Here is a 26,429-nt window from a genome sequence, read left to right as displayed (position 1 = left end):
TTTGTTTCTGGGCTCTTTAATCTGTTTTCCTCTGGGTTACTTGTCTGTCCTTGCCTCAATACCATTCTTAATTACTTCATAATAAGTTCTGATATCTGGCATTAGGGAGTTTTCCCAACTTTGTTCTTTTTCAAGATTGTCTTATCCTTTCCATGCAAGTTTTAGGATGTCTACCAATTTCTATCCTCTCACACGCAAATCTGCTAGAATTTTTAACTGGAGTACATTTAATCTACGGAACAACCGGGAAGAAACTGTGACATTTATAATACTGTTTTCCAATCGATGAACATCATATATCCCTCGATTTAGTTATGACTTCTTTAGTTTCTCTCAATGTTTTATAGCTTTCTGCATAGTTGTCTTACACATCTTCATTCCTACTTAATACTTAATATTTTTATTTTATTGTAAATCATGCTATTTTGAAATTATTATTTTCTAAATGGTTGCTTCTGGATTACAGAAATAAAATTGAGTTTTGTATTGACTTTCTGAAATAACAACCTCGCTAAATTACTTATTAATTTTAATATTTTATCTATTGATTCTTTTGATATTCTATATGTGTATAATTGTATCATCTATGATGTTAGCTTGATTTCTTTCTAATTTTTATACTTTTAATTTATTTTTCTTGACTTGTTGCACAGGGTAGGCCCTGTGGAATAAAAGTGGTAAGAATTGGAACATTTTTAATAATTCACCATTAAGTATGATATTTGCATTAGGTTTTTTTCTTTGTTGCTATCCTTAATCAAAATAAGTTCTTTCTACTCCTAGTTTGCCATAATTTTTTTTAAAAAATCATGAATATGTGCTAAGTTGTATCAAAAGCACTTGTAAACAACTGTTAACATAATTTTTCTCCTGTATCCTTTTAATATGGAATTGCATTAATTTATTATTAAAAAGTTAAAATAACTCAGTTGAGTTCTTTTATAAGTTTTGGAAAACTTTTGGCCAATATCTCTTCAAATATAGCTTCTATGTATGATTTATTACTTCTCTTCTCTCATTCTTGGACTCCAGCTACACCTTTGTTAGACACCTTTACCATGCTCCATATATCTCATACTTGTTTGTGTATTTCACGTATTTTCCATCCTTTTGTATATTGGCTGTAGAATAAATAGTTTTTTCAGATCTATGTTTCAGTTCCCTAATTATCTTTTCAATTATATTGCATGCTGTTGACTTGACTACATCTAGTCAGTTCTTAATCTCAATTATTAGTTTCAGTTCTAGAATTCCCATTTCTTTTTCTACTTCCCAGGTCTCTGCTGAATTCTCCATCTTCTCCTATAATTTCTTGACCATGTTAATCACAGGTATGTTAGAGTTCATGTCAAATACCACCAGCATACGGATTTTTCTGTGGGTTTGTTTTTACTCTTGATTTTCGAAGTTGTTCATATTTTACATGCTTATTTTCTGTTGAATGCAGCCATTATATATGAAACCTTTTAGTTATAACTTGAGCCTTTGATTATGTTACCTACCTCAAGGAAGGATATAACCTTGCTTCTTGCAGTTAGCTCAAGTAGGGATAAATGATCTGAATTTAATCAGATGTTAATTTAATTCAAACCCAGGCTTCGGCCTTTGTAAAGCTTGTCTATTTTTAGTTTATATTACTCTCGGGGTCCCAACTGACACCTAGAGGATTTACTAGTATTCTCCTTCTTAACTGATGTCCAAACTCAAATGTTTATACTTCCAGCCTGCAGACTGCCCAAATTGGTGTTTAGCTTCTGGGCCTCTGAGTTGCAGGTTTCAACTCAGCAAACTCTCAGAGTGTATTATAAAATGGCGGAAATGTTGAGTCCAAATCTCAGCAAATGAGCAAATGCTCAGCGTATAAAAGGGTGGAAATGTTGAACCCAGCTCTCTAGGCTTCTCTTTTGATCTTGGCCCCTCATGTCCTTTAGTAGCTCTCTGGTGCCTTCATTCAGGTTTGTTTGTGAGTTGTATATGTGGATACATTTAATTTTCACCAACTTTTTATTTTGGGGGACCAAGAGGACAGCCCATTGTTGCCAGAAAAAAAAAAAATCAATAAATGGTAAGTGAATAGATTAATGAATTAAGTACTTTCTATTTGTGATCACATTTATTCCAGCAATACCACTTCAATAATAGGAAAATTTTGGCATATAAAAGTGGATATATTAGTAGAAGAAAAAGCATGAATCTTGCTCTTTGCACTTATATAAAAAACTGAGATTTAAAGAGGTGACTTGTAGAAGTTACATAACTGGTAAGGGCAGATTTGAGACTTACACTCAACCCTCTCGACACACAGATTCTGCTTATTTCTGTTGAACGGTGCCATGCTGTGATTGTCCAGTGCACTCTTGCTTCAGAGAGCTAAATAATGCCCATGCGTTAAAGGACCCCATCACTGTTCATCAGCCTATATTTTAATTGTTTAATGTCCCCTCTTGTTCCATTGATACTGCCTTGGAATTGCGTCAGTTCTGGTCTTCAAGGTCTAACAGTCCCGTCTTCTGGTTCATTAACCTCACTGCCTCCAAAGTTTCTGTTTACAAGCTAGTACGTTAAGGATAAAAATTCCAAACTCTTTTAAATGATGTTCAAGGCCCTCAAAAACTTTGTCCCCACATATATCTCTCACACTTCCATTTCAGCATACTCTATACTACAGTATACTTGGTATTCTGCAGCCAAAGGGGTACCCTCATGTTTCTGGATCTTGGTGCATACTACGTCCCTCTGCTTCCCTCTTCTTCTCATCCTCCTCCCTGCCTGGCCATCTTGTCCATCTGATAAATTCCTATTTCTCCCTCCTATTCATCTTTAAGCGTCAAACCAATCATTTTTCGGGGAAGGGGAGGGAATTTTACTAACCTGCTCAGGTAAAGTGAGGTTAGACTCCTGTAATAGCCCAGACATGCTTTTATCAGACATTTCCCACTTCATACTCGGATGGCTTACTTGCCTGTTTCTCCAATTAGAATGGGAGTTCTTTGAGGACAGAGACTATAATTTGTTCATATTTATATCTTTAGTACCTAGCACAGTACCTGACATGAAAGGCAGATATGTTACTTGTTGATTGAAGCTATGAGAAAATAATATTTTTGCATAGTCAGTTATTAATTATTAAAATTACTGCATATTTTATCTATAATTCTAAGTCAGTAGTGCTGGATGACAGTCAAAAAATAATCCTTGTACTTTCCTACAGTGTGTGGACTCTAGGGCAAGTGTTTTCTCAGCTTTGGGAGGCCTTTTGTTTTGCTTATTTAACTTCAGGATTTATGGCTCTACTTTAAATGAGTGAGTATACTAGGTATGTCCATCAAAGACAATAGATTTAAATGAATGCACAGTTTAGAGACTGGATGAATTACTCTGACTGCCGTGAAGTTAACAAGTTATTATTATCTTCTGCCAAATATGAGGTGAAATCTATTTCAAATTAAAAAGGAAAAATATTTTTATACATTTAATTTAGTAATAGCTATGTAAATAGAAAGAGCTAGGAAAATATAAAGAACATCAAACATTTTAAATAACTTTTGCCTAATGCACGGATTTATTTTAAAAAGTTGTCAAACTCCCTATCTTCTTTTCAAGCCCCACTGCCAAAACCCTATTTCAGGAAACCCCTTTGCCTTTTCCCCCAACTAGTGTGTATAAAATTATATAAAGCCATGCTTAAAATGAATTCCTGGCTTGAGATCACCTTCAATGACTTTCCAATGCCTCCAGGGAGAAAGAGGAAGCACAAACTTCAAAACAGTACTCAGATGGGACAGACTCCCAATCTATCTCCACCTATTTGATCACTACATCCTCTTCTGCCAGGAATCCCTTAGCGATATCATAGGTTTCAGCCAAACTGAAATGCTTACTATTCCAAACCTCATTTCAGTGCCTCCACTTATGTTATTCTCTCCATCCAGAACACTCTACATTTCATTGCTTCCAGTGGAGAATACACCTATTATTCCAGATTCATTCAAAGGCTATCCCTTCCCACTTCCCTGAAAGACCACAGTAGCTAACCTCAGGGGGTTCTCACTGCCAGCTGTGTGACCTTCAGCAAGTTGCTGGAATCAATGTGAAGATTAAACATGTAGACTCTCCAGAAGATTTCTATCATGAAGGTCCCTCAATACATATTCGTATTTTTGTATTTTCTTTGCCTTACTGTTTCAACTGAAAGTGATTCCTCCCTTTTAAAAATTCCTGTAGAACTCAATCCATCTGTCTCTATTTCCTTGTATCACTGTATTTGCCACAGTAACTAGTCTAGTGCTTAGCATGTTAAGTAAACCCATTCATTCATGCATGCATTCATTGATGCATATATTCATTCATTTACTGAGCTAAGAGCTAGAGAGAGGAAGATGACCAGATTCCATTGCTCATAAGAAGTTCACAGTTTAAGTCGGGGAGACAGCTATGTAATCAAGTATTTAGGTGTTTAAATGTTATTGTCTGCATGTTACATTTAATGACAGATATGCATAAGGGAAACAAATTATTAGGCCACATGCATTTGGCTGAGCTATAATGAGACACCACAGTAAAGCAGACAGTATATAAATTCCTTTGAAGAGCCACATTAATGGGCATATTTAATATATTTCACAAAATCCAATTGCGTGGGTTTTTCTTTACAAATTTGAGCTGTGAGAGGCCTCAATCTAGAAGGCATATAAAGTTTTCATTCATATTATTGATACTAGTAGGAGACTCTGGTTTGAGGGTTTCATAGTGGTGAGTCACAAGGCTGACACACTTCTAACTCTTGAGGCTAAATTCAGCCCAGGGACATGTAACAATACAGATCGACAGCCTAACACATTCTCTTTCAACAAAATAGAAGAGGCTTAGCTTTCCCTAGGGCTGGGGAGCATTTGGTTAAAAAATGCTCCATGTCTTCAGGTTTTAGAACATTAGAAGAAAATCATCTACAGCTGTTAACGCTGGCTTGGGTGAAGCTATACAATGGTAAGAGAGAGCAGGCTGGTGCCAGACAGACCAGGATTCTCTCTGTTCAACCACACTAGCACCCTGAGTCTAAGTGAGTCTCCTTGCTCTCTTTAAATGGGGGTGGTGAGAATGTGCACAGCCATAAAAGTTGCTGTCCACATTAAGTGGCATCTAGGTAAACAGGCAGCATCCAGCTCATGGGAAGTGTAACACATTGGAAAAACTCTTTATTGTTCTGCTTTTGAAACAAAACATTTAAAATGCAGTCTTTCAATTAGCCTGGATTCAACTTTGCTCTTTCTGGATTACGTACAGACAATTTTTGATGGTAACCAACGTGAGTTTAGTCTGCCCCTCTTGCTATCTTTTAAGGGACCATTGGTGCAGTTCATCAGGCTCATGAGTGGGCTGGATATAGCGCAGATATTTAGGCCCCAGTTAAAGCCACTGATGACAACGAGGTGTGGTGGTGGTGGGGACCCAGTCATCTGCATTTTAACTAGCTCCATGAGTGCCTATGCACACTCAAGTTTGAAAACTGCTACAAGAATGGAAATCAGATTATTAAAAAAACCCTATAAGTCATTCTAAGTTTAAATTGAAATACTCTTTTTATTTGTTTATCTATATTATGAATTTGATTTACGATGGATGATTGGAAGTAATCAAAATAACCTATTTTCTCATGTTGCCCCTTCATATATTTTCCATTCTCCATCTCTAGTAAACAGTAATTTCTAACTAAAATGGGAACAGAGGGAGGTCAGGTGGGGTAATTTGTCATCACCACCAACAAAATGAAGATGGGAACACTTACAAGTATGGGCGCAGAAATCCTAAGGGGCTCTGGAAGAACATTCATTCACCAGCTCAGACTGCAGGGAATATGAGCAAACTTTCAACGTTTTTTTGTTTGGATTTGAAGACTGGAGAAGAGACAATGGGGTGAAGAGAAAGGGGCAGAGATAAAATTCCTCACAAAAGACACTGGCAGAAAGAGGAGTGGGTATGAGACAGTGAAATCAGCACTGCCCACCCTCAGGCCTGGCGGATGAGAAACAGTGATTGTGAAATACTTAAGGTAGAGATGCAGGAATACACAGTTTTCTGTCCAACCATGACTCTCCAGGGTAAGTGCGGTTGCAAAGATAAAGTGCTAGGCACTAGTAGGGAGCAAATAATTTCGGAATCCTCCCCAGAGCCTGACGAAATAAATATCTGCTTAATTTCACTTAAGTAAGCTTTTGCTCTAAGCTTAAAATGAGATGGTATCTTTTTTACTACTTTAATGGATGATCATCCATTAGTATTAAAAATTGTAACTACACTGCCAAGGCACATGCTTGATAACGAAGAATATTCCAGATATTTTTCACATCAAAATCAGTGCTGAGAAAGCTATTTGAATAGGTAGGTTTGCTTGAAATTAATTTTAGCATTCAATCTCTTTGGCTGGGAATTTAAGGCTTTTTACATTCAAGCTTTCAACCGGGAGTAGCTAATACTTGTTGAGTGCTTACAACGTGTCAGGAGAAGGCATTTCTAAAATAACTCTGCGAGGCACTATTCCCATCCCCATTTGCAGAAGGGAAATCTAAGGCACAGAGCAGGTAAGCTCTTTACTAATAAGTGGCAAAACAGGGGTTTGAACCCAGGCTGTCTGATTCCAGTCATGTTTAAAATGAGAGGCTCTGGGCACACAATAAGACACCTTGCTCCATTTACTAGGTAGTACTTTTCCATTGTTTGACGCAAGGGTTGCACCAAAGCTGACGTGAAGACAAAGGCACACAAATAAGGGTTTGAGTCTTGGATCCAGTCTTTCCTAGTCCTGTAACCTTAGGAAAATCCCTTCACCTCCTTGAGGGTCAGTTTTCTTAACCATTCGTGGGAGGTAAAAATACCTTCCCTATTCCAAGGGTAGGTTAAAAATGGCAAGTCACCACAAAAAGATTAAGATTAATCTTTTAGATTGAGATTGTCAGCATTAACAAATTTAGTAAACAAAATTAATATCAACATTAATATTGTTGATCTCTCCACCACACAACCCCAAGAGCTATGCATCCCATTCCTACCCTAATCTAATAAGCCTGGCCTTATTCCCCATGATTGATGGAACCCAGACTCCTGTGATGCTTTAAATACACTTTATTAGAGTCACTTCTCCACCCCGGGTCTCAACTTTCTCATCCATAAAATAGATCTACAAACATCCAGAAGGTTATTAAGTAGAAGCTCTATCTTCTACTATAGATATAAATATGCATTGGTGTAAGTATGGGCTAACGTAAGTAAAGGCACAAACATACCTAGACACACACAGACTCACTAGCCAGGGTAAATAGGGGAGAGCTCATAAGCTCCGCAGTCAGTGGGTCTAGGAACCCAACTTCATAATTTATTAAAATGTAACCTTTGGCAAGTTCTTAAACCTTGATTTCCTTGTATGCTAAAGGCCAAAAATAATTGCAGCTTACAGTGTGGTTGTGAGCTGACAATAGTGAATAGTCAAGTACCTAGTAAAACACTTGGCACAGCATAAGTATTCAACGAATGGTAGGTGAAATTAAAATAACGGCTTTGAGCTCTTTGGAAGCAACTCAAATAGCAGGTGTTTTTATTATTTCCAGCTCTAGAGGAGATTCTTTGGAGCTTATTGTAGATTGTGACAACACAACAAAGAGATTTACTCAAGTGTGGCTCAGGAAAACTAATTTACTTATTTAATGAGCACCAGTGAAGCTGGCTATAGCCATTAAATGGGATATAAGACATAAAATGGAATAACAAATCAGGAGTCATTCCCTTTTCCTAACCTGGAGACAGTGGAGCACAATGGGGCGGGGACCCTGGCTGATGAACTAGGTCACTCAGATTCTAAATTTGACTCTGACAGTAATATGCTGGGGTAACTTTGGATGATTCATCATTGTCTGGGCTTCAGTTTTCTTATCTGCAAATTGAAGAATTTGGTATAGAAAACCTTTGAGCAGCCTTTTAGTTCTAAAGTCTATGATTACTCATTATCCAAACAGGAGGGTATGTATTAAACTCAAAATGTTATGGTTTCATGGCAGGTTCACAGCCATATATACTGACGTGTGGCACAAGATTTAAAAATCGGGGACACATGGGGAGCTGGCAATAGCCCCAGGCCCTGGATTCCTCTCAGTTTTCTTCCACAGAGTCAAAGTCTGGTCTCTCAGCTAAGGCCAGCCTTCTGCAGTCCAGAGAATCACAGCACTCCAAGAAAGCCTTGGAGCCTGGGAACAGGAAACTCAAAGTTATCCTTCCCCCACGTGAGATCTCTGCTCCTCCCTCCGCCACATGAGCTGCTGCCATGGCTCATGGAACTGCCGAGGTCTCAGGCAATGGTGGTTCATATTAAACCAAGCCTCAACTTAAAACAATAAACTTGCAATCCCATTAATACGTTCTTCCTCTGCCCTCTGTGATTCACATCCAGGAACTCTCAGAGTTGTCCTTGCTCTATCTGCTCAGGGACTGGCACTGGTTTCTCCTTCCAGATTCCACGGCATGACTTTATCTGCATTTCTAATCCCCCCACCTCCAATTTCTTGCAGACCGTCTGCCTCTTTGGATGCATATTCTCTCTCTTTTTGGATAAGCTCCCTCCTGCCCCCAGTTTTTGGCCAGCGCCTGGCCTGGCTCCTGCGCAGCATGGTTCTGCTCTGGTCTGATCTGCCTACTTGGCAGAAACACATCACTACTGCTTCTGACCCCAGTGTCCTCAGTGTCAACTCATCGTCATCCCCCCAGGCTGTCTCCTCTGGGTACCAGGTGACATTTTCCACACTTAGAACAAGATTCCAGGCATCCTCAGCAGGGTAGGGCATAAGAATCTATATTTTCTTAAAGTCTCCCTCACCTATATTTACCAACTCTTATTTCTGATTTTTCAAAACCCTCTCATATTTATTATCTTAATTACTAATAATAGTAATTAAATAATTACATTGATTTAGTGAAGACCGGCTATGGGGGTTCCATGCTGGATGATGGGCATACAAAGATGAACATGATTTGGTGAAAAAACTGAAATAGTTGCAAAGTATTTCACAGATACAGCATAGACAGCGACTGGTGTTTTTCTAAGAGTGGATTAAATTTGGAGACGTTTCCACAAAGTAACATTTAGACTGAGTGCTGATGGATGAGTAGCAAAGGAAAGGAGGTGGAATGTGCATGATGTGCTGAAAGACGGCCAAGCGGTCTTGTGTGGCTTGACTCTGAAATAGATGGGGTAGAAACCATTCTGTCCTTCCTACTCCTCAGGCTTCACTTCTATTATTTTCTTAATCTCACAACTACTTTTACTGAAGAGTCAATTTGACAACATATATTTCAACCAAGTACTAATGTATCAGCAAAACCCTTATTGTGGGCTGCTTTTTGGCTTCCACAGAAATAAGCTGAATTGATGAAGGGAAATAATATCATTAGAGGTGTTCCAGGAGAGAATAGGGTTTCTCACTTTCAGTGCTACTGATATTTGACATTTGAAGCTGGACAATTCTTTGTTGCAGGGGGTTGGCCTGGGCATTGTAAGGTGTTTAGCAGCATCCCTGGCTTCTACCCACCACATGCCAATGCCATTTCCCTTTCCCCAGATGCAATAAACAAAACTGTCCCCAGACATTGCCAAATGTCCCCTGGGGGGTAAAATCACCCCTGGTTGAGAACCACTGGCCTATAGAAAAGGTATATGAATATTGGAAGCAGATTCAGTTTCAGATCTTGCTATGAGATTAGTTATGTGATTGTGGAAATGTTATTCTTTCTGCCTTCAATTCCCTCATGTGCAGAATGGGGAAACAATCTCTACCTTGTAGGCTTATTGTGAGGAGCAAGAGACAAAGTCTGAGCAGTATCCGGTAGAGTACTTGGCACATAGGGACGCACATAAGAAATGGTCATCACAATAGTACCAGTCAGAGTGGTGGTTCTACTTGTTCTAATTAACAGTGTTATTATTATTTTATTATTAGAAATGAAGCCTAGTTGAAGTTTAAAAGTCACAAAAAAGAAACAAATTCCACTTTACCAGGAAGTAATAACAGGGAAAGAAATGTGTCATTAGATTACTGGACATCACTCCCTCTAGGAATCCTTTTTAAGTCTCAATTTTAGGCCCATTTTACGTTTCTCCAAAGCCTTCCATACATGGCACAAGTAATTGTAACTGTTTATTTACTTGTCTGTTTTCCTTACTAGAATGCAAATTCCCAGAAGTCCACTTCTCTCTCATAGTCACTGTCTAAACCCATGAACTAGTAAAGTAGGTTGTTGATAAATATTATTAAAGACTTTCCTTTTTCAAAATTTGTTACTTGCCCACATTTTAAGGGTCAAATTAAAGAGCAGAGTGGATCACGTTTAAATAAATAGGCCATCCTTTATAACACAGTGATAAGTGTGCACAAAGCATGGGCTTCAGTCACGCATCTCTCATTTAACTGTGTAGCTTTCAGAATGTTAGGTAGTCTTGTAAGCCTCAATTGTCTCACCTGACAAATGGAACAAAATGATAATATGTGCAAAGTTGCTTTAAGAACTGAGTGTAAGATAATAAATATCTATTCTTGAATTTAGAATACACTGGTCTCAGCTGTTTGCTGTGCAAAATGAGGGTACACATACCTGTCCTAACTTCACTACAAAGCTGCAATGAGGAGCAAATTCTATAATGAACATAGCTGTGTTTTGTGTTAGTCCATTCTTGCATTGCTATAAAGAAATACCTGAAACTGAGCAATTTATAAAAGACAGCGTTTTCATTGGCTCAAGGTTCTGCACACTGTATAGGAAGCATGATGGTGTCTGCTCGGCTTCTGGGGAGGCCTCAGGAAACTTACAATCATGGCAGAAGGTGATGGGGAAGCAGGCACTTCACACAGCCGGAGCAGGAGCAAAAGAGAGAGTGGGGCAGTGCAACATACTGTTAAACAACCAGATCTGAAGGGAACTCATGCACTATCATGAGAACAGCACCAAGGGGATGATGCTAAACCATTCATGAGAAATCCACCACCATGATACAATCCCCTCCCACCGGGGTCCCCTCCCACACTGGGGATTACAATTTGCATGACATTTGGGTGAGGATCCAAACCATATCATGCTTCATGAATCAAAAGTTTACAAATGCAATGAATCACTGCCAAGAAGTATATTTCTTTGTCCATCATGCTACATTTAGTATATATACTACTTATAAATAAATGCTCCCCCCAAATCACGTTAGCTAAAGTCACAGCCTGTCTACTCTGTCTTCTAGAACACTGATAATGGTGAGACATGTAATTGGCATGTTTTATTGTTAACTGGAACAAACTATGTGTTGTTCTAGGGAACGAACCAAAGGCCCTTTTTGCAAGACTGGCTCAATAAATTCTTCCATTAAAAAAGAAAAGAAATTCAAAATCCTCATTTTGGCCTGGCTCTGCAACTGAAATGAGCACTTTAAACCAATTCAATATCTGGCCTAGATGAGCAACTTAAGCCAATTCAACATCTGACCAAGAATCCAATATTGGTAATCAAAGAGTTGTGCTAAACCAAGGAACAAAGCTTGCTCTTGGCCAAAACTTGGTAATGAGATGAAGGTAAAAAGGAGGCAGATTTCCAGACATCTAGAAGAACCCAAGCTTTTGCTCCTGCAGAAATGAGCCAAGTATAACTATTATATAGGGACAATTGCCTTTGAATGAGAAATTACTCTCTCTCTCAGGCGTAATATTCATTCCTCAGGGAGGGAATGCCATTCATTCATTCACTCACTCACTAAATATGCATGTGTTAAGGGTCCTCCATATGCAAAGCACTCTGCAGGCTGCTGCAGTAGGAGTATGAAACAACAGCATGCCCAAAGAGTTTACAGATTAGTAGATGAGCAGTAGAAGAGGCAGATTAGTAGGTGAGGCAATCTGGCACAGAGAAACCTGTGTGTGCCAGATTGTAAGCGTAAGACACAGTGGGGGAAAAAAGGGAGTGCTTAAGTCAACTTGGGAAGTTAGGGAGGGCTTCCCAGAGGAGAACAGGATTCAAGATTTGATGGATAATCAGGAGTTTGTCTGACAGATAAAAGCAACTGAGAGAAGAAGGGCCTGAGACAGAAATCAGGTTGTTATTGCCTTTCAGGACAGTTGGGATGCTGGAGCCAAGAACAGAGCTGGAACAAAGTTAATGTTATTTTTATAAGCTAGAAAAATATCAGCAGCAGGAGCCCTGGCCAGAACTACCCCCACAAAGTACAAACAAAGCTACTCCTATCTTCTGACTGTCTGCTGGAGAACTTACTAACCAGCACCTTAAGAACAAAATGTTCTTTCATCATTGATTTTTATTCCCACAAAGTCCTTCCTCCTCTTTTTCCAGAACTGGGAAAAGCATGGGTTGAGTTTTGCTTGCTTCTTTGATCTTTATCCTCCCATCCCAGGCCTCCCTTGGGAATGAAAGTTCAGGGGTATTTCTCCAAAGCAGAATGCTGACCCCTCATACTAGTCAGAATGTGGGGTCTAAAGCAGGCCATGCCAGGTCAGCATTTGAAGTGATTACAGTTGTCAGGGTTTGTTGGTGAGAGGCCTGGATGGCCTCTCCCTGGATGGCAATTCCGAATCCAAAGCTGGTCTGTACTTGACATTCAGAAATCTCTTAACATAGAGTTCATTTAGCCAGTTCTTGAGGGTATTTCTGACCTCAACCTATACAGAATCACAAAGTAGTGAATCCTGCATTCTGCTGTCTCTCACTCTCTCACTGCATAAAAGGAAACAAACGTTCTGAGAAGCACCATATTTGTAGGCAGAGACAAAATCTAAATCCAGAACTTAAAATTCCATGTTGAGTGCCCTTATCATAGCATCACAATATGTCTCAGGGATTAGCTATCCCAAACCTATATTATTAAGCTACAAACATGCAGGCAGGAGAGAACAATGAGAATTTTCTTTCCAAAACGAATGGACTTTGCCTGATTTGTTCACTGCTGATAATCTCCAGTGCCTAGACCAATCACTGACAGGTTGCATTCACTCAATTATATTTAGTTAATATAGAGTTGGACCCATGGACAACCTTTTCAAGACTTTCAGGCCTCTGTTCACCTCTACATCCTAATAGGGGTATAGGAAGGGCAGAAATGAGAGGAAACATTTGCTCCCAGGCCTCCTATCTTTTTTGATATATCCTAATCTTGGATTGGCTGTAAGGTGAAGGGTAAAGGAAGAGGTGTAAGAAGGCATAATAAGGATAAAACATAGTCAACATACATTAAGTAAGTCTGTACTATCCCATCGTCATGGACTAGCACCTTCCTGTGCCCTTCCCAGCCACTGCTGGCATCTAAGTTCAGGCCTTAAAGAATGCAAGATTCTTATTCTATCTTTCCATTTAAAAAAAAAAAAAAAAACTATTCTATCTTTCCACTAACAAAAATAGAAAAGTTACTAACTTACTGCATTAGTCCGTTTTTATGTTGCTGATAAAGACAAACCTGAGACTGGGAAGAAGAGGATGTTTAATTTGATTTACAGTTCCACAATGGCTGGGAGGTCTCACAATCATGGCAGAGGACAAAAGGCACGTCTTACATGGTGGCAGCAAGAAAGAATGAGGAAGAAGCAAAGGCGGAAACCCATAATAAACCCATCAGATCTTGTGAGACTTACTATCACAAGAATAGCATGGGAAAGACCAGCCCTTATGATTCAATTACCTCCCCCTAAGTCCCTCCCACAACACGTGGGGATTCTGGGAGATATAATTCAGTTGAGATTTGAATAGGGACACAGCCAAATCATTATCATTCCGCCCCTGGCCCTTCCAAATCTCAGGTCCTCACATGATTTCAAAACCAATCATGCCCTCCCAACGATCCCCCAAAGTCTTAACTCATTTCAGAATTAACCCAAAAGTCCACAGTCCAGTCTCATCTGAGACAAGGCAAGTCCCTTCCACCTATGAGTCTGTAAAATAAAAAACAAGCCAGTTACTTCCTAGATACAATGGGGGTACAGGTATTAGGCAAATACAGTCATTCCAAAGGGGAGAAATTGGACAAAACAAAGGGGTTGCAGGGCCCAGGCAAGTCCAAAATCCAGCAAGGTAGTCAAATTTTTAAAGCTCCAAAATGATCTCCTTTGACTCCAGGTCTCATATCCAGGTCACACTGATGCAAAAGGTAGGTTCCTATGGTCTTGGGCAGCGCTGCCCCTGTGGTTTTGCAGGGTACAGCTTCCCCCCCAGCTGCTTTCCCAACAGTCCTCCAAAGTCTTAACTCATTTCAGAATTAACCCAAAAGTCCACAGTCCAAAGTCTCATCTGAGACAAGGCAAGTCTGTTCCACCTATGAGCCTGTTACCCAGTACCAAAGTTGCATCCACATTTTCAAATATCTTTTCAGCAACGCCCCACTCTACTGGTACCAATTTACTGTATTAGTCTGTTTTTACGCTGCTGATAAAGACATACCTGAGATGGGGAAGAAAAGGAGGTTTAGTTTGACTTACAGTTCCACATGGCTGGGGAGGTCTCATAATCATGGTGGAGGGCAAAAAGCACCTCTTACACGGTTGCAGCAAGAGAGAATGAGGAAGAAGCAGAAGCGGAAACCCCTGATAAACCCATCAGATCTTGTGAGACTTATTCACTGTCATGAGAATAGTATGGGAAAGACCAGCCTCCAGGTTCAATTACCTCCCTCTGGGTCCCTCCCACAACATGTGGGAATTCTGGGAGATACAACTCGGTGGAGATTTGAATGGGGACACAGCCAAACCATATCACTTAAAAGCATTTACATTTTACGGGGAACAAAAGGCTTAAGCCAAAGCTTCTAAGGGTAAAACTTCTGCCACTGAATATCTCTGTTTAGGAATAAGATGAGGGTCATTGGCAGTCTCCCCTCCTGGAGGACATAGTGAGTCCTGGGCAGGAGTGAGAAGGTGGGTTTTGGCATGTCCCTGAGGGAAGTCTGGGAAACTGACAAGGAAACTGTAGTGTCTGCAGCTCTTCAAGCAGCAGTTCTCTTTCTTTCAGCATATGCTGGTCCCAGCCAAGTGCCTGTCACCCAGGTAGGGGTGGATGATTGACACTGTCACCCCAGGGATAATTTTAAAAGCATGATAGGGAAAGCTTTTGTGGCCTCACGCATGATCTGGAATGTCAGGATTGCTAGGGCACAGAAACACTCCATGTCTTTCTAGACCTTAAGTTCTCTCTGTGCTCGTACATAAAAACCAAAATCTTAGCATTCCAATCAAAAGCACACATTGCTCACAATGAAAAGTATTTGGAAAGAAACAACCTTGCCTGTAATCGGAACTACATCACATAGCATTCAATCAACCTACATATATTATGAGTTGTTTACTAATTCTTAGGTACTGTTTTAGATCCTGAGGACAGAGACATGAACAGGACAGACATGTTCATAGACTGATGAGAGCGCTATTACTCTGGAAGTCCATGTAGTATGTAGAACAAGGCACCATTTAATAATCTGTTGCATAAGAAGGCAGATTAATCTTTACTATTTAAAGCCATCTCACTTTATTCTTGCCTTAATGTGACTATTCATTTAATAAACTTATAAGCAGCTATAGGAGCCAGATATAGGGCTTGGCATGAAGGATACAGGACAAACAACCTAATGTTCCTGCTCTCAAGGAGTTCACAGTCTAATGGAAATGACAAGCAGATATATTAGAAATTACAATGCAATATGATCATTTCTTCAAACAGTTTGCTGAAAAAAGCATAATTTCGAGAATTTCTAAATACACCTGAGTGTTTCATGGAAGGCTATGCAGAGCAGAAAGCATCTGATATGGGTCTTGCAGTTAGAGGAAGAGTTAGCCAGCTGGAGTAGTGGAGGACCAATCATTCTGGGCAGAGAACATGTGTGCCAAGTCACAGAGGTGTAAATGCATGGGCACAGTAAGGGCAGGGTTGATGGAAGTGTCTGAAAGTATACACACATAAAATGGAAACACAGCTCAACAAAGCAGTGCCTTCCCTTACTTTGTGAAATGTACTCTGATGTTTTCTACTTTGTTCTACTCAATTCTGTTCCATTCTGTTGTGCAAATTCAGTGGCCATGTCCCGCTAAATTGATCTCATGAATTATAAATCATAGTTTAAAACAAAACACTGTTAGAATGAAAGGCTAGGGAAAAAATATATGGCTATAGTTGAGACGAGAGATGCTGAGAACCAGAACAACCTCCCCTGCAAAAAAACACACACAACCTGCAATAAGGATGAGGAAGACGATAGTCATCATTCTTTACTGTAATTCTTTGTTTCCCTCTGTGTTTTCTCATTAAAATCTGGGGAAGAGACCTTGGTTTTATTTGGTTTTGTTTTAAGTTCACTGTCTCCTAGCACCATGCCTGGACATGGTAAGTGTTCAACGGGTGTTTTGGGAATGAACAAATGAATACATGAATGAAAGGCTTGAGAGTTATGTAGAAGATAAAATCAAGACTACAAGCAAGGAACTGGATATAGGACATAAGCCAAATATATTATTAAAATAAATCTATGAGACTTATATGGGTTTTGGAGTACCATTACAAAAAAACAGTAGAGCTAAGTGTGGTAAGAAATTAACATATCTTTTCTGAATTTGCAGTAAACAAAAGAACTATGCAGAAAGTTATTCAAATAAATTTTTTTCTATTGCCATGTATAAAGAAATTAATACAATTATAAATAAATTTTATCATTAATGAAAAGTTCTATAATTCTATCCAAATGCCTAATCTTGAACACCAAAATCTTTGACCTTTGCTTTAAAAACAGAAAAGGAGTGTCATCGGTTCTAGGGAATATTCCATTTGAATACGGTTTTGGCTGTAGGCAACAAATAAAGAGATTACCTAGTCCTCCTGCATGGGCATCAATGAGTGAAGCTGCAACCGCAATCCCAGGGAGAAGGCCAAGGTCTCTTGCTGCCTCTGGTGTGAGCCCATTTCCAAGAGAAGCTCCAGGAGGCAGCACTTGGTTTCCTAGGTAGACATGAGAAAAAACAAACACATCAGTTTGAAAAACACAAAAGTAAACAGAGGGTTTTATTTAAGAGAAACTCTTTGCTCCCTTCTCCCTCCTCTGCATTTGCAAAGATAAAAACCATGCAGTCATCAAGAGGCCCTTTGCTCATCCAGTGACTTTGATGTACATGCTTGGTACCTATGGGTCATGCTCTGGGGAGCTTTACAAACCAGGAGCTCTAAAGCATCATTCAAACCAAAGATTCTGAAAATGGAAAATTTCAAAAGGAATATAAACACAGTAGCCTCTTAAATACAAGGTTCAAATGCTCAAACCATTCCAAATGGGCTTCCTAACACGGTAGATCTACAAACCTACTTAAACGCACATGAACCCATGTGTTCATACATGCATACACCCTCTGTAATGAACATATATTCCTAAGTCAAGAAAACTTACTCTTGAGTAGCTTCCGTGGCAGAGGATAAGGGGAAAGAGATGTACTTTGCAGCAACAAATAATTTGTTAAAAATTTTTTCTCAGCTGGAAAGGACACTCCAGTCTAAACCTTTGCAAATTTTACAAGGCTGCCACTTGCACAACCATATAATACAATTTGAATGATGTTCTTTGGAGTTGTGCAATGCAGTGACCCTGATTTTTCAAGTGACCTTGAATTCTTGCAATCAGTCAGGCCTTCAGTTAAGAATTTATTGATTGTCTTGCTTTGTGTGGGTGCTGTGGGGCTGTAAAAAGCAGTCTTTGCCCCCAACCTAGTTAGGAAGACAAGATAAGGACACAGAGAACCACGTAAGACAGAATAGAATGAAATGATCCATCTGCTCCTAGGTGTTAAACAGAGTCTGAGCCCTCTTTCATCCCCCAAGGAATTCTATAGTATTTCTGCACTGCAGGGAGGGGCTAGGAGTTGACTCATAGATATACTAAGATCCCTTTGAGCCCCAAGATAGAATCTGGGTGCATGATCAGCAATTTTTGAGTGCTAAGATGCCACTTGTTAATTGTTCCATGGAGCTCAAGGGCTGGGCAGAGGTGCTCCAGGACCTCTGGGGATAGAGGTGAGGGTGGAGGTTGGGAGAGGGGTCAGAGAGCGAACAGCCTAATCACCCTCCTCTAAATGGAACCAAAGCACCTCCACGACACCATTTTTATCCATTTTAAGTAAAGAGCTTCTATCTGTAATTAAATATGAAAACAAGTTTAGACAAGAAAAGGAAGACTGAAACCTCTGCAGTGACTTCTAGGAGAACTTTGCTGTTCACTATGGCAGCCACTAGTCACATGTGGACTGAGCACTTGAAGTATGTCTAGAATAACTCAGGGACTAAATTCTTCATTTTATTTAGTTTTAACTTCAACGTATTCAATTCAGTTACTGAAAAACTTTTAATTATGTTTGAAACAACTTGGGCATGCAAATCTACTTTTTCTATATTAATTTAAGAAATAAAAATCAAGTATTTCCAACAAAAATATAGCATCCGAATTGAGAGGTGTTAAGCGGAAAATACACACCAGATGTCAAAGATTTCATCTGGAAAAATGAATGTAAAATATCTCAATAATTTTTATATCAATTCTATGTTAAAATAATAATTTGAATATATTAAGTTAAATAAGAGACATTAAAAATTAGTGTCTCTTTAGCATGGCTACTGAAAAATTTAAAATTACATATGTGGCTCATATTACATTTCTATTGGACACTGATGGTCTGGAGGATAAGGTTAAGATGCTCAAAGGATGGGGCAGAGAACAGGAAAATCTTAGTCTGTTTTGAATGTCAAAGTGGCAGAAACCTGGAAAAGAGCAGTGCCCTTGGCTTTGTATAATACCGTTCTGGACAATATCTAAATTATGTCACTATGTCTAGTATCTAACACAGGAGAGACTGCAGTCTGGTTTGCTGAGAACTTTCATGCTGGGGTCTGCACTAAGGACACAGCATGCATTTTCTCATTTCATTTTCATATTACCCCTCTGTGAAGGATAACATAGTACCCATACTACCCCCATTTCACAGACAGATGGGAAAATTGTGGTTTATAGAAGAAAAGTAGACTCCCTAGTGACAGCCTAAGAGCTGAAGACAGGCCATGGGTTCTACTCTGACTGATACCCAAACCTCTGCTCTTATTCATTACATTACATTTTGGAGTAAATGTTGTTTAAAAGTGCGTTCCGAATGGATGAAGGGATCAAGAGAAATATTTTTAGAACAAGCATTATGTATGTTAAAAATAAATAAATAAATAAATAATAAAAAAAGGAGCACCATTTAGAAATCTTACCTATTGGCCGGGCGCGGTGGCTCAAGCCTGTAATCCCAGCACTTTGGGAGGCCGAGACGGGCGGATCACGAGGTCAGGAGATCGAGACCATCCTGGCTAACACGGTGAAACCCCGTCTCTACTAAAAAAAAAAAATACAAAAAACTAGCCGGGCGAGGTGGCAGGCGCCTGTAGTCCCAGCTACTCGGGAGGCTGAGGCAGGAGAATGGCGTAAACCTGGGAGGTGGAGCTTGCAGTGAGCTGAGATCCAGCCACTATGCTCCAGCCTGGGGGACAGAGCGAGACTCCGTCTCAAAAAAAAAAAAAAAAAAAGAAATCTTACCTATTAAATTGAGACTTTTTAAAAATGGTTTTCATAGGAAGGTCAAAATGGAAATTCTGTTCCACCTTCATCCCCAATCTCCACAAACATAAAAGGTGTAATTTTTATAAAAAAGGTTCCAGACTGGTTTAGCAGGGTGGGGCACTCTTCCAAGTTTTCTCTATAGTAATTTAGGAAGAAACCTTAGCTGGTAAAGGAGATTAATTTGATTCTATGTCCTCTAGGCTCAGAACATGAGGCTGCAGACCGCTGCGAGGCAGAAAGCATCCTAAGCATGCAAGCAGGAGATCCGGGTCTAATCATAGGCTGTGGGACCACAGGGATCTTCATCAGCAGAGGACGCGTCTTTGAGCAAGGACAGGAAAAAAGGGAGAAGGCGCCCCTAAGGGAACTATCAAAAGGGCTAGGTAAATTGGAACAGAAGCTGGGGTGGGGACTGGTAGGGGATGGGTGTTGAAGGACAGAGGAGGCTGGGGAGGCAGATAGGGGCAGTGGATGTAGCGCCCTGTAATCCATACTTAAGTGTTTGAACTTAATCGTGAAGCCCACTGTAAACCACTAAAGGAGCATTAAGCCAGGAGGAAAGCAATTAAACTTGTGTTTTTTTTAAAGCACTCTGTGGCAGTATTATAGCAGAGGATAGACTGGGGTTAGGGAAAACAGTGTGAAGCTATTTCAGTAATCAAAGAGAGAGAGAAAATATAAGGATCTTCACTGAGGTACTGAATTGAGCTATAGAAACAGAGGTAGACAGAAGAGATTCCATGGAACAAGAAATAACAGGTCACGGTGGTTGCGTGGATATAGGAAGCACAGTAGAGACTGAGATGCCATGGCCAAACTCCCCTTTGAGGATGGAGTAAAGTCAGCAGACAGCTGCCAGATGTTCCAGGGCCTGCCTCAGTTGCAGAGAGCTGCCTTCCCGAGGTGCTGCACTTCCCAGGACAGCCAGCACCTGGTGACTTGGCAAAGCAGAGGCAGAAGGGCTCTGATAGACACCACTCACTCCAGAGACTCTGCTGGGTTCACCAAGGTGCTGCAAGAATGTACCTTGGTTCAGCTCTTTTTCCTCTACCCAGTCCTTCTCTCTCTTCCTTCTTTCACAGTTGACCATCCTTAATGTCCCCCAAATCTGTCTCAGCCTTTGCTTCTGGAAAACCCAACCTACAGCAGTGAACCAGCCTTCTCCTCAATCCAGTGGTTAGGGATGAAAATAAATATATATAAGGACAAACATCCCTTCTTTCATTTGGAACCACAGCCTTCAGGAATAGGCTATCTGGACTCCAAGCAGGAAGGAGCTTTGTTTATTTACAGACCAAAATGAAACAGCTTTGCACAAGAGAGGATGATAGAAATAGGTGAGAATCCCTGAGAAATAACCCCTTCAAAATCACACTCTAAGTGTATCAGCCAGAGGTACACTGAGGACACTAGAGCTGACAGAAGCAAACATTAGTGCCTCCTGACAACTTTTCCCAATGTAATCCTTGTTTGGCTTTTCTTTCACCATAAAATTAAATTATTCACAGCATTGCTTTTCCCAGAAATCAAGACTTCACTGCCTGAGTATTTGCAGTTCTTTCTAGGCTTCACTCAACCATTCATTCATGCATTTTAACAAACATTTCAGTAACAATAGAACTAATGATGGCCTGCATAGATTTCCATCTACTATGTGCTAAGATCTAGGTGCTGAGGTCTCATATTGTGGTTTGGGACAAAGATGATGAAAAACTAAGACTCTTAGGACCATGTAGAAAATGCCAGAAAGGTGAAACGTGTACATGGTGTTCCCAGAGAACTGCGGAGGGTCCAGTTAGGGTGGCTAGTAGAGTGAATACAGTCTTCAAGGTGAAGATGACTTTGAAGCCTGTGTGGAAAGGGAAGTTGGAGATTGGTGGTTTCAGTGCTGGCATGCTCTGGGGAAAGGGATGACAGCAGAGCAAAAAGTGAGTTTACTGTAGGGAGCCCTGAGGGGCATGGTGTGTTTTAGGTATTGAGTATGTAGCAAAAAGGGGTCCAGGGAGGAATAGAGAACTGGAACAGACTGGACGAAAGGCAGCGGAGGGCTTCAGGTGTGGCCAGGCAATAAGGAATTGCCCAGAGGAGCATGACTGTGAGTGCTCAGATTGGGTTTTTAAGAAGATAAACGTGGCCAGACATGGTGGCTCACACCTGTAATCCTCAGCACTTTCAGAGGCTGAAGTGGGCGGATCGCGAGGTCAGGAGTTTGAGACCAGCCTGGCCAACATGGTGAAACCCTGGCTCTACTAAAAATGGCTGAGTATGGTGGCAGTTGCCTATAATTCCAGCTACTCAGGAGGCTGAGGCAGGAGAATCGCCTGAACCCAGGAAGGCGGAGGGTGCAATAAGCTGAGACTGCGCCACTGCACTCCAGCCTGGGCAACAAGAGCAAGACTCCATTTCAAAGAAAGAAAGAACTAGGTAAACACGCAGTGTAAAGAAAAGCTTGGGGAATAATTTTTATCTTTAAAACAGTCAAACCAAGTGAAAAATGCAGGCTGCAAAACATTATGTAGTATATGACTTCCTTTTGTTAAATTAACTTAAACATGTCTCTCTGTAATTTCAACCTAAAGGTTTCTTCATACATAGTGACTGTAACCTAACTGGATTTGTAAACACACTGTAGCCTACTCTTGTAACTAGAAGCCGCGTCTCAGCCAATCACAGAAGATATACTTCAACCACCCACAGGCAGCCAACTGTTCAAACTCTGTTCAAATAAGGCCAACGCAGAGCTGTACCCTATCCAGCTGTTTCTGTACTTCACTTCCATTTTCCGTACCTCACTTCCCCTTTTCTGTCCATAATATCTCTTCAATCATGTGGCAGAGCAAAAGTCTCTCTGAATCTATTCTGGTTGGGGACCTGCCCAATTCATGAACCACTCTTTGCACAGTTAAACTGTTAAATTTAATTTGCCTAAAGGTTTTCTCTTAACAGTTTTAAGAACAACAATGAAAGTAGATGAACTATTTGTAAAAATACATACCCAGGGGAAAAAAATACAGAAAATAGGTTTTCTCTGGGGGGAGGAATTATGAGTGATTTTCTTTTTTCTTTCCCTTTTTTAATTTTTTTCCTATAATTTCTAATTGGTCTATATTTCTTGTGTAATTTTTTTTTTGAGACGGAGTCTCACTCTATTGCCCAGGCTGGAGTGCAGTGGCACAATCTCAGGTCACTACAACCTCTGCCTCCTGGGTTCAAGCGATTCTCATGCCTCGGCTTCCCAAGTAGCTGGGACTATGGGCACACAGCAGCACGTCTGGCTAATTTTTGTATTTTTAGGAGAGACAGGGTTTTGTCATGTTGGCCAGGCTGGTCTTGAACTCCTGACCTCAAGTGATCCACTCATCTTGGCCTCCCAAAATGCTGGGATTACAGGCATAAGCCACCATGCCCAGCCTCTTGTATAACATTTTAAAAGATGATTTTCCACCTTAAATCTGATCAGAATCCCACCTTGCCATTAAAACAAATGAACTTGAATTAAGGTATAGATTTGGAACTCCAAGATAAATTCAGAGAAAATGGCAAGATGCAGAATAGTATTCTGAGTATGATCATATGATTTTTTTTTTTTTTTTTTTTAAAGAAAAGGATACAAAAATGTAAGCACATAAACTTCCAGAAAAATCCTAGAATTTTGTCACAGCAGGGGTTGGGATCCAGCATGGGGTACTCTTTTCTAATGTTTGTGTTTCTTGTATCCCAAGACCTTGTATGTCTTTTGTGATCAAAACAAACTAGCTTACGTTGAAATAAAAACAAAATAAAGGAGAATACTGGGCACTTTTTCCAAACGCTGCTCCACAGTCTGAAGGCAGGAAAGAGACCCAAGGGCAGCTCACCTATTCTCTTGATTTGGCTGTCTCTGTCTCAGTGTACAGGCCCTCACCTGGGTATGTAAAAACACTATCACTCTGAGAGCTCCTAGGCTCAAGTCTGCTGAATTCCCATTAGGATGGGCAGATTCAGTCTGAGTGGTCAAAAGCTGGAATCTACAATTATCTGGTGGTTGCAGTCCCTCTTCACAGGCAGGGGCTCCTATTACACCAAATCTTCCCCTACCAGTTTTTCAATTATCTATGACTAATGAGCACTTTGGGAACAGTTTCAGACACACACATAATCCTCTTTCCTGATGTCAGCAGCAGAAATTAATGACTATGTGGACTGCTGGGAGACAGAAAATGCATTATAATGGTCAACAGAACTGTTATCCTCTCCAGGAAGGGGTAAGTGGGGGTGGGGTGTTGAATTAACTGGAAGGTTCAGTGTTCTTTTGTCTTCCTACATATATTGAGATGAAACCCAGGAGGAGAGTTGGTTCCAGACCCATGGAAATGTCAGGAAGTGCTTTGGGCATGGGTGGCATGTGACCCTGCTTCCTCTGTGCTTGGCACTGGGGGACCAGCCCCCAGCTCAGTTTTGCCAAAGTCAAGAGGCCAATCAGATTGACTGGGAGAGTACAAAGTGGCACCATACCTTACCAGCAGAGAGGGTCCTGGAGTCCTTTCAGACTGAACCTACAATCTTGTTTAGGGGTGGGGGAACAAAACTTTATGATAGGCTCATCACTCACTACAGATATGTTTAATGAGTACTGGTACATGCCAAGCAGTGTTCTAATGCTAAAAATGCATTAAGGAACAAGATAGATAAGGCCCCTACACTCAATTTGCTTACTTTCTAGTAGACACTATTCCCATCCAATACCTCTTCTTATTCCATCTTGTAGTCATTACATCTTGTAAGCACCTATGCGATTTGGACTGAGTTTTACATAATGTTACATCTCTGGCCCTATAGTCTGGCCTATAAAAGGTGCTTAATAAAGAAACACACACATATTTTTAATCCACCTTAAAAATTATGACCCTTATGTTATGTTTTATTTTGTTCCCCTATTTATATCTCGATCTCTCTTTCCCACTAGACAGAGAATAGTTCAAATTATTTATCTCTGTATTCATTTCCCCTCAGCACAACGTCCAGCAGTGTCTAGAACATAAGTTCTCAGCAATGTTCATTTAGCTGAACTTAGTTTTTTTAAGAAAAGAGATCATGAGACAAAGATCAATCAATTTAGACAAAAACATTAAACACACACTCACACAGGAAGCTGAGTATCGGTTGGGAGAGTAAAGAGAAGAGACTGTTTTAACTCTTGATCTTGAATGCTACTGGGACAAGAAATGTGTTTTCTAACATAATCCCACCAGTAATAAACACTTTCATCTCTCTATCTTATTACAATAGAGTATGTCAAGGCTGTTTAGGGAAAAACTCTGAAACCATGTTTTTCCTCTGGTCTTACACCACAGCAATTACCCACATAGAAGGTGACTTCTGTGACGAAATGTGTAGGAGTTTCTCCCGACCACTAAGCAAGCACTTAATTCTGTAGCAGACACCAGCTGGATGTCCTCTAGTTCAATTCTGACACTGTCTACTTGGAGATTGCATCAGATATCACAGATTGAAGGCTCAGTCCCCAAGAATGCCCCCAACTCCACACCCCAGACACCAGTGGCAAGTTCAACCTTCCACAACTTCTGAACTGACTTCAAGTTGGGGTTCTCACAACCCCATCTTCGGGTTTGATTAATTTGCTAGAGCAGCTCACATGACTCAGGGAAACACGTGTATTGGTTTATTATAAATACTACTACAAAGGATACAGATGAACAGATGCGTATGGCAAGGTAAGGCGGAAGGGGCACAGAGCTTCCATGCCTTCCCTGGGCACTCCACCCTCCAGGAATATCCATGTGTTCAGCAATCAAAAAGCTTTCCAAACCCTGTACTCTTGGGTTTTTATGGAGGCTTTTTCACATAGGCATGATTGACAATCATGTAAAAATATGATTGGACAAAAAGCACATGATCTAAACCCAGCAAGGACTATCTGTTCAGACTTTTCTTGGCCTCTCTGTGTAGCATTCTTTCCACTAGGGTATGGGGCAGGACCCTCCCTGGAATGAGGGTCTTCTGATCCATAATCAAATTAGCATCCTACCTTGGGCAGGTGAAGAAGGACCAGAGGGGTCACTGAGAGAGACTTACCTGAGGCCTCAAGTGCCCCAATGTTATAATAAGGACTATGGGAGTTAACCAGGAATCATGGGCAAAAACCTATCTCTCTCTATATTTTATATATATGTATAACATATATATATGCATTTGTGGTATTATTTTTTATATATATATATATATATTTTCACCCATGATTCATGGCTAACTCTCATAGTCCTTATTATATATTTAATTAAAAAATATATTTATTTAATTAAATATAACATATATTTAATTATATCTATATAATGTGTGTGTGTGTATATATATACACACATATATAAAAAACACCACAAAAGCCAATGCATATACCTAGAAAACAGGTGATCACCAGCAGGCCCAAGCATCTTATTACACATAGCAGATGCTACAGTGGCAAAATATTGTAGATACCACCTTTCTAGTGAAACAGAGGTTCTCAAATTCTCTTTGCCTGGTCAAGTCCGGTTCAAGAAGTCCAACAAGCAATGGGTAACTATTGTAGGTCTGTGTTCAGAGGAGTGCTGTATACAATTTGTATTTTAACACAATAAATATTATAATAGTAATAGTGCTCATTTATCAAAACCTGTGAACTTTCAGTCACTGCTCTTTTTACTTTTCAGTTGCTATCACCTTCATTGCTAACACCAAACCAATAGTATTAGAATTAGCTTTTATAGTAATAGAATTAGATTATCTACATGAAGAGTCTATGGTA

General features: G+C 40.1%; 1 protein-coding gene across 21 annotated transcripts in view; it reads right to left on the bottom strand.

Moving 5' to 3' along the window:
• The window catches only part of FGGY (FGGY carbohydrate kinase domain containing), a 444,024-nt gene that overhangs the window by 212,637 nt on the left and 204,958 nt on the right, over window positions 1-26,429 (bottom strand). For all 21 annotated transcript variants that reach the window (XM_017961925.3, XM_017961936.3, XM_017961918.2 and 18 more), the window contains one exon: window positions 16,876-17,004. In XM_017961925.3, coding sequence (XP_017817414.2) covers window positions 16,876-17,004 — 129 coding nt within the window. The remainder of the gene's footprint in view (window positions 1-16,875; window positions 17,005-26,429) is intronic.

Source organism: Papio anubis, chromosome 1 (genome assembly GCF_008728515.1).
Source record: "Papio anubis isolate 15944 chromosome 1, Panubis1.0, whole genome shotgun sequence".
Taxonomy (NCBI): domain Eukaryota; kingdom Metazoa; phylum Chordata; class Mammalia; order Primates; family Cercopithecidae; genus Papio; species Papio anubis.
Note: the sequence above shows the minus strand (reverse complement) of the source record. Positions and strands in the feature narration are given on the sequence as shown.